At 33.0% G+C, this 9,675-nt stretch overlaps 1 protein-coding gene across 1 annotated transcript; it reads left to right on the plus strand.

The window, feature by feature from the left end:
• The first annotated feature begins 2,861 nt into the window (after nt 1-2,861).
• On the plus strand, nt 2,862-8,889 carry LOC103502024 (protein DAMAGED DNA-BINDING 2). The gene is made up of 11 exons (XM_008465821.3): nt 2,862-3,307; nt 3,415-3,505; nt 4,263-4,390; nt 5,473-5,595; nt 5,706-5,794; nt 5,925-6,045; nt 6,639-6,730; nt 6,877-7,006; nt 7,603-7,851; nt 7,960-8,156; nt 8,389-8,889. Exons 1-11 carry the CDS (start codon nt 2,891-2,893, stop codon nt 8,618-8,620), a joined length of 1,869 nt encoding a protein of 622 aa, XP_008464043.1. The 5' UTR covers nt 2,862-2,890; the 3' UTR covers nt 8,621-8,889.
• The last annotated feature ends 786 nt before the right edge of the window (nt 8,890-9,675 follow it).

Here is a 9,675-nt window from a genome sequence, read left to right on the forward strand (position 1 = left end):
ATTAACCTGACTTCTTGTTAAAGTTAAAACCGACTCAATTTTTGTCTAAGGAGGTTATGTTGGTTATATAGTTTTGTAGGTGTTTTGTATACGGACAAAACTGAAACGAGTATTATTTATTGACATATCATGTGTGGACAAGAATACAATTTATATGTCTAATAAGGTTTTTGCATGGAAAGTTATCTTAGTTTATGGATAGATTAAGAGTTGGAAGAAGTTGAGTTTTTGTTGACACGAGTTCTTGTGTTGGCAAAAATAGTTTTTGTCTATGGAAAAGGTATAGGGAAATGTTAGTTCTGCTCACAAGATGAGTTTCATGAAAGGCGTTTTGAGTTTTCTTCCCACTTGTTTACTTGTACGATGTGATCGTTTATGCCAACGCAATATCAAAATTTGTGGTAAGGAGTTTTGCCTTTCGATTACACTATTTGTCCATGCACAGAACAACGTTGGTATAAAAGACTTTGTTCCACATATGTTTTTTTTTTTTTTTTTTAAGATTTGTTGAACAAAGTTCTTGTATTGAATTGGCTCATCTACTTCCTTTTTAATTAAATTATTAACTTGATCGACAAACAACTCTTGCATAATTGTATATAATCATATCACCGGATAGTTAACTCACTCTAACTACTAAACTCAACATTGGCTTTCCTAAATTAGATCGATATACTAATTTATAAGTTTAGTCTTAAAGTTAAATTTTCATGTGTAAAATTTCATATCGTACAGAACTATGAATTCATATTTAAGTTCTTTTTAGGTAATTATATATTGAATAGTTGGTCATATATTTACATGCTAATAATTAAAACCTCTCTTATTGTAAGTTATAAATCAATGCATAATTTATTGATGGGTCTCTTTCATAATATTGTTGTTTCTAACAACAACAACCCATTTTTATTCAAACTCTCGAAGAAAACTTTCTTCGATGAGATTGGAGAGATTATTTGGATAATTAATAATGAGATCTGATTTTATATTTCTTTAATAAGTTCTTTCTAAATTTTTCTAAAGTTTGAATTTGGTCGACAAATTTTTTGAAAAAAAAAAGTAAATTCAAATCAATAATTAAAACTAAATAGTTATTAAAGAAGAACCTATATCACAAATCTGGCATTAACTTCACAAATAAGATTTGTGTACAAGAAAAAAAAAGTTTCTTTCTCAATGCAAACACATATGGTTGAGTTTTAAGTTCAAACAAGAGTTGTACATCAATTTAAAAAAATGAGTGATAATTAATATAAGTTCTTTAATATGAGTGGTTTCAAAACCGCAAAATCGTGTTTTTTTTTTAGGTTTGAAGTGAACGAATATATCACATGTATTACCATTTTCAATCTATCTAGCTAGCTCTAGGATCTTTATGTTGGCCTTATCAATGGTATAACTAGCTAGATAACCTAGTTGTGTGGGATGATTTGGAGGGGAGTAAAACTATTAGAGGAACATCTTCACCTAAAGTAAGGAGTTCAAGGACAACGTAAAAGATCAACACCAAGATATTAAATTATAATCTTATGATATAATCAGTGGGTTTATATAAGTTCTTTTGTAAGTCAACTCGATTGCATTTCTCAATCAAAAAAGAGTTATTCATCTTAGAAGACGTCTTAATTAAGCCTAAAACAATATATGTGCACTGCTTATTAGAGGATACAATTTGCATCACATGTTTTATTGAATTAAAAAAGCAAAAACATATAAGAGAATTTTCAAACACTAATTAAAAAATGAATAAAAAATATTATTGGAAGTGAAGAGAGAAGAAGACGAAGAAGAAAGGTGAAATGATAGATAGCGATGGCAACAGAAGATTACAAAAGCTCATTCATATTCCAGAAGCTACGAAGAAACTCTTCGCAAATTGGCACAAACGGAGAAAGCACCATTGGAGGACAAAATTGAACGGTACTCTACGAGAGAACTTTTCTTCTTCTTCTTTTAACTTTCGTTAATGTCCATAGGTTAACGGACACGTATCTGTCCATACAAAATTGTAAATGAATGCAAGAGTAAAGATGTGCATTAATTTTATGCTAAAGATAACCGTATTAAAAATATTTAACAAATTTCAACTTATATCGATGAATATTGAGAATTGTATCATTTAGATATTAAACTAATAATCGAAATGATTTAAACTGTAAAAACACTTTCAAATATACTACCAATATACATGTTGATACATCATTAAGAGTTAATTTGGAGATGATAATAATAAAAAAAAAATTTGCTTCATTGATTCTTTTTATGCTATTATTGCAATTGTTGCTAATTATATCAACTATAATTTAATTAAATTATAATACGTGATTTAATTTAGACCGTTTTTTTGAGATTACATTTAAGAACGGTTAGTGCATCGATTGTATATTACGATTAACTCTTACAGAAGGAAAAAAAAAAAAAAACTTGACAACAATATTTTTAAATATAAATTTAAAACTATTAATTCAAATTACTTTACAATAATCTTTTACGGTAATTAATATCGACCATAATCAATGAGTAATGTTTGCACCAACTCAGCCTCCACTTTGACCAAATACAGAAATAATTTTCACAACTTTTACCAAATTGTAATGAAATTTTATTGACAGATTAAGAGTTAACATTTGTAATTTTGAAATTATAAATTTTATTAAATTTAAGCAACATTACATTTATCCTTAAAAGGTCAAATCACGATCAAATTCATCACTTTTCTTTTCAAAAAGAATAACAAAAGTGATGTCGTTGAAAAGATAAGAATATGACGTAATTTTGTGCGGAGTCATAATTCCTTCCGGACTCAAATCAACTTTTTAACTTTACAAAAAACGGGTAGTAAGTGATAAAATTATATTGCATTATCTTTATCAATATAATCTCAAAGTTTATGGGAATGTGTAAAAACATAATCAACTTGAAACGGCGTCGTGCTGTCATTCACTCACGGGGAGACCAAGCGGCCGGTAGAGCACCACGTATTCTCCCGCCACCGTTGAACAACGTATTGGCGTTATACCCTCAACCACCCGAAAAAGCTCAGTTTCGAAAAACCCTGAACATGGCTCCAACCACCAGAAGTCTCTCATTTCCCCGAGTGATCGTCGAGAAGGACACCGACTCCGAGCACAGTTCGTCGGAAGAAGAAGAGGAAGACGACGACGAAGAGCCTATTGAAGACGAAGACGAAGACGAAGACGAAGACGAGAACGGTAAAAGCTTCGAAAATGAAGGCCAAAGGATCGAAGAGGATTCCAACAAGAAGGGAAAAGCACCCATTACTCTCAGCCTTAAGAAAGTGTGCAAAGTAAGTTTTCGATTCGAGGGTTTTCTTTGTTTTTGGTAATGACTGGTTAAGGTTTTGGTAATTCTTGTTATTTGATTATTATTCAATTTTATGGTTGATTTTTTTAGGTTTGTAAAAGGACTGGTCATGAAGCGGGATTCAAAGGAGCTACGTACATTGATTGCCCTATGAAACCATGTTTTCTATGCAAGATGCCTGGTGAGTGCTGAACTTTCTGACTTTTTTTTTTTAGTTTCTTTTATTACTCTGCCTGCTCGGACTGGTAGTTCTGAGATGATTTTCGAGCAAGCAATGTTTTAATAGACTGGATTTGTCAATGATGCCTTTGAAGTGAACTACCAGTACTTCATTTAATCTCTCCAAGTCGTTGTAACATCAAGTTTGTTTTAGCTGCCAAAATGTGGGGGGGCAAGGTCGGCTTTAGTATTGTTTTTGAGGAGCAAAATTTTACATTCGAACTCTGTATATGGAAAATCGAGGGTGAAAGATTAGGAACACTGGGTCCCTGCTTCATAACTATTTTGTTTTGAAAAATGTGCTTGTTTTCTATAATTTCTTGCTCATGTTTTTAAGTTTTCTAAATATACTAATGAATTTTTAGCCAAATTTTAAAACCAACACAAGATTTTAAGCCCTGTTTTTAAAAAAAAATTAAAAAGAAACTTGGCTTTAATTTGAAAACAATACTCAAAATTAGAAAAGAAAAAAAATGTCAATTCGAGCAAGTAATTTTTATGAGTTTATTTTCGAAGAACCATAATTAGAAATGAAATGGTTATCAAAAGGGAATTATTACTCATTCCTTCCTTCTTTGCTCTGCATCCGTTGTTGGTTTAACATGAAGTTGTACGGTCATTTGCATTTTCTCATGCTTTTAAGTCTTCTTTATCACATCTTTATTTAAATATGCTGACTTGGGGTCTTCCGTTACCCTTGGTTTATCAAACAATTGAAGGACATACAACAATGACGTGTCCGCATCGGGTGGCGACTGAGTTTGGTGTTATTCCAGCATCCCATAAGAATACTCGTAATGCACTTCTATACGTTTTTGAGCGCCAGTTTAAGCCACATATTCCTCCTGTAAGTCATTTTCATTTATTTATTTTTTATTCATGGAAATAATTGATTTTAAATTGTTTTTCACTTGCTGAAAGGTATCGGGCTCTTAGCCACGAGGCACGAGGTGCCTCTCTTTTTTTTTAGCACAACAAAGTGGATGATTGTAGGCCATGCTTTTTTCTTTTTTAAGTATGGAATCGAAACCTGAAATTCTCCTAATTTACTTATATGAAACGTTTAGCTTTTTTATATGCTAGTAATTATGGCAGATACAATATATCTGTAAGTAACAATGTATCAATTAAATTTAGCACTTGGATGGAATGCTAAAGAACATTTTCCTATTTGTTTGTTAGTAATGATAATGGGAGAGTGATGTGACAAAAAAAATTTGTGTAAACAGCTCACTGTGGAAGATACAAATACTCTGATGTCCTTTTTTTTACACATTAGCCACAGAAACTCTGGCCGTCTTCTTTTAGGGACATCCACAGATGATTAAAGGCGGAAACTTCTTTCAATTTTTTGATATAATAATTTTGTACTGGAAGTCACATAATAGCTTCTGCATGATTTTATTTGTGAAGCTGATTAGAATTAGGAGTACATGGTTGTCATCTTTCTGTGTTTTTCTTGTACATTATTCATTAGTTAGGGTGTAAAGTGCTACTAGGAAATCTATCTCCTTTAGATATTTTTTATAAGAGTTGCTCCGATGGTCAATGGTGCAAGTTCTACCCTTGGATTTACTTCAAAGATCATGGATTTAAAGTTCAAACATTGGTACCATAACCTTTAAATTTCTTAAGTGGTTGTCCAAATATTGTAAAAGGCCAACTAGTCGTTCAGTGAAAGTGCTAGCCCTTTTTTAGCATGAAGACTTGAAACTTGAAAATATTAGGTTGAAAAAATAAAAACCAGTCCCCTTTATATGAACAGGTGTGCTTGTATGCCAAAAAAAAAAAAAAAAGGTGTGCTTGTGCATGAAACCTTCTTGTTACTTTTCTGCTGAATGCTATATTTGTATTAGTTGTTATACAGCTGTATTCCAAAATCATGGGTTAATTTGTCTGTTACCTTGACAAGTTTATGGTGTCCTGTAGATCAAACCAGCATATGTGATCCCAGATCAAGTGAACTGTGCAGTTATAAGGTACCATAGTAGGCGTGTAACATGCCTTGAGTTCCATCCGACAAACAACCGGCTTCTTTTATCTGGAGATAAGGTGAATTTGATTGCTACATCGGTTTACTGAATATCCCAGTTTCCGTTGATTTGTTAGCCTTTTAGACTTCGTCAAAGTGCAAAAGATCACTTTTTTCTTGCTTACCTCAGAAAGGTCAAGTTGGAGTTTGGGATTATGATAAAGTGCACGAGAAGGTAGTCTATGGAAATATACACTCCTGTATAGTTAATAACATGAGGTAATAATCTTCTCACGTAATGATTTTTATCTCTTTTTCATGCTTCAGAATAATTGCTTTAACGTAGTTGAGTTGTATCTTGTAAACCACACTCATTTTTTATGGAAACATGACATCCAAATTATTTCAGATTCAGTCCTACAAATGATGGTATGATATATGCTGCATCTTCTGATGGAACCATTAGTTGCACTGATATGGAGACTGGAATTTCTTCTCCATTAATGAACCTCAACCCTGATGGTTGGCAGGTATTCATAACTCTATTTTTTAAATATACAAGTTTTGGCATTTGGTATATCCAAAGTTATTGATTGTTTGGATGTTCAAGCTACGACCGCCAATCCAGAAGACAAAGGATAAATTTAATTGCATGCCATCCACAGCATGTGGGAATTTTTTCCCTCTCTTCAGAAAGGACTCTGTGAAAGGGTTTTCGAAGTATAAATTCTATCCACTAAAACTCACAAAAACTACTCCAGTTTAGAAATAATTATGTGGTCTGGGGGGTGGGGTGGGGAGTAATTAGTAATTACAAAAGGAATTAGCAAGGAAGCACCAATTAAAAGCACTGAATCCAGCCTTGTTTTCTCTCACCATAGTTGCTTTAGTGATTTTCCCAAATTGTCTTTTTAGGGAAAATATTGGATTGAATTAACTGAAGAAACAAGCGGCGTAGTCTTTTTCTCCTCATTTTAAATGTCCTCGCCCAAGTTCGACCATACATTGTTTAGGATCCCGAACTTCTATATGAACTCCAGGGCTAGGAATACAATATAGAATAAGGAGGCAGGGATGGGTAATCATGGTATAGTAGCCGTAACTTGAGTGTTGTCTTCTATAGGGCCCTAATAGTTGGAGGATGCTATATGGTATGGATATCAACCCAGAGAAGCACACTGTGTTTGTTGCTGATAATTTTGGTTTCCTATATTTGTAAGTGGTTTCTTTTCTTGTAGTGTTTGAATGATCAAAGGTGCTTCTTTCTTATTTTCCTTTTTTGAAACGTAATTGCCTGTAAGATCATTGAGAGTCTTAGGAGATGATCACTTGGTTTAATGTTGCCTCATGATGCTCTTTAGGGTGGATACAAGGTCCAATAACAGATCTGGGCAAGCTGTTTTGATCCATAAGAAGGGTAGCAAAGTTGTTGGACTGCACTGCAATCCGCTTCAACCTGATCTTCTCTTGAGTTGCGGAAATGATCATTTCGTAAGATACTTTAATCAATAATATGTACATTTTTTAAACTTTTATTTAGTTCCCTCTGTATTTGTGCATGAGTTATGGATTGGTTTTCTTTACGACATAAATGGTACACAATATCTGATGTCCAATTTATACCGTAATGTATAAAACTTCTTTAGGTATAAAGAGTGACATATGTTAGTGGGAAATGCTGAAATCAAATGGATAGTAGCTGCTTTTTTTTTTTTTTTTTTTAACTTGAGCGGTTTTCTCTTCTTGCCCACTTCTTTTTTTTTTTTCTAGCTTATATTACATTATAATTATTTTGCTACCTTGTTAGGATTTTGATAGAAGGAAATTTTCATATAGTTGAGTTGATTTGATTTGATTTTAAATGAAATCAAGTTAACATAGTTCACTAATGAATTGTTTGACTGAACTTGTGGAAATTTTGGAGTTTTAGTTGATACATCCCAAAGTTTAGGGTATACATTGATTTTTCCTCTTTTTCTTATTTGCACATTACATTTGTCATATTAACCAGTTAGGCTCAAAGTTTTCCATTATTTGCTTACATTTACTCTCCGTTTTCCTAACCACAAAAAGCTTATGGATATCAGGCTCGAATATGGGACATTCGCCGATTAGTAGTTGGCTCTTCCTTGTATGATCTAGCACACAGACGTGTTGTAAATTCTGCTTATTTTTCTCCCATATCTGGTTGCAAAATTCTTACGACTTCTCAGGACAACCGTATTCGTGTATGGGACTCTATATTTGGCAACTTGCATTCACCAAGTCGAGAAATTGTGCACAGTCATGATTTTAATCGACATTTAACTCCTTTTCGAGCAGAATGGGATCCAAAGGTGATATAATCTTGCAGCAATTTATTCTTATGTTTATATTTGTCTCTTCCTCTGCTATCCTTCCTTCTTGTTGTCCCTTACGAAATTTCAATTTGATATGCAATGCAGGACCCGTCTGAATCTCTTGCGGTTATCGGTCGTTACATAAGTGAAAACTATAATGGAATTGCCTTACACCCTATCGATTTTATCGACGTCAGCACAGGGCAATTAGTTGCTGAGGTAATGGATCCTAACATAACCACAATTAGTCCAGTGAACAAGCTGCATCCACGAGATGATGTTTTGGCGTCTGGGAGTTCAAGGTTCGACACGAATGCGTTTTGATTTGTTCTTTTCATAATATGGTATCATGATAATTGGTTTTGGAACTCTTCGAATTTAATAGATTGAGGACATTCTCTAAGAAATCTTCTAATACCATTCAATTCTCACTTGTTACCTAATACCATTCAATTCTCACTTGCGAGGGATTGCTCTTCCTCTACCAATTTATCTATTGATGCTTTATCCTCCATTTTTGTTCTGCTTTGTCAGGTCGCTGTTCATTTGGCGGCCAAAGGATGATCACGAACTTGTAGAGCAGGACGAAAGAAAAATTGTTATTTGTACCGGAACAGAGAAGAAACGCAAGCACAAGTCGAAAAATGACGAAAGTGAGGATGATTCCGACGTCAATAAGCCTACCCCAACCTCAAAAGGCAAAAACTTCAAGTCAAGGAAGCCTTCAACTGAAATAAGGAAAAGTTCTCAAAAAATGAAACGTTAATTTAACCTACTCCCCCTCTCCATTTTGTGCTCTACAACCCTATTCACCTAGTTCATAGAATATATTAGGTTTAGTTTGAATCTCCATAGCCCTGTGATTAACCCAAAATTAACCAACAACCTCCACTAGTGAAAGATCCTTCTGAGATATAGTGGGTTTTTTTTTGTTTTTTTAATTCTTAAATGTTGTATCATGTATATTGTTGGAAATGAACACTCTGATGTACTCACTTTTTGGCTGCATATTGGAGGTCGGTACATGCACTCTTATATTTGTATGGATCTTTGAACTCTTCCTTCCTGACGTTGCTAAAATAATACTGAACTGTGTTTCATGTTTTATATATGTACATACGCACGTCTGTGTATATACATATATAAGGTTTGATTAATTTTTTCCCATCTTATTTGTAATATAACGTAACACTTTTGGATCATTTGACGCAATGTGTGAATTATTATATTATAAGTTATTATAGTTTATTTATAATAATTTGTGTTTTGGGTATATATTATTAAACTCTTTTAGTTTGAGAGTAAAATAGTAAATACTATAACCAAGAATAAAAAATGACAAATGTAAAATAGTAAAAACTATAGCAAATAGTATATAATGTAGAGTTTTGAAATAGTGTTTACAGTAGCTAATTGAAAACTTCTATTATTTATTATATTAAAAGATAATTATCATAGCAAAAAACAATTATTATGGTTTACATAGTTCTAGATTCAGACGTCCTTTAATATGTAGCAATGAACATGCCAACGAGAATAAATATTTTTGCTGACGCTTGGACCTCGATAGAGACCCAAAAAAGTGTCGAAAGTTTATATGTTGATGCAAAGAAAATTGTCGACGGTACATGTTGAGAGGTAGGCATCGAGATCGTAGAATTTTACTTTTACTTCATTTTAGTTGGGTGTTTGGTCCGATTAGTTTCAGGAAAGGTTGTTTAATGATTTGAGAAAAAAATTGTGAGATGTTGAAAGAAAGAAAAAACTCTCACTCTACTCCCTTGAACACTCCCTTCCCATTTTCTCTTTGTTTTGATCTTT

The sequence above is a fragment of the Cucumis melo genome, chromosome 11, assembly GCF_025177605.1.
Source record: "Cucumis melo cultivar AY chromosome 11, USDA_Cmelo_AY_1.0, whole genome shotgun sequence".
NCBI lineage: Eukaryota > Viridiplantae > Streptophyta > Magnoliopsida > Cucurbitales > Cucurbitaceae > Cucumis > Cucumis melo.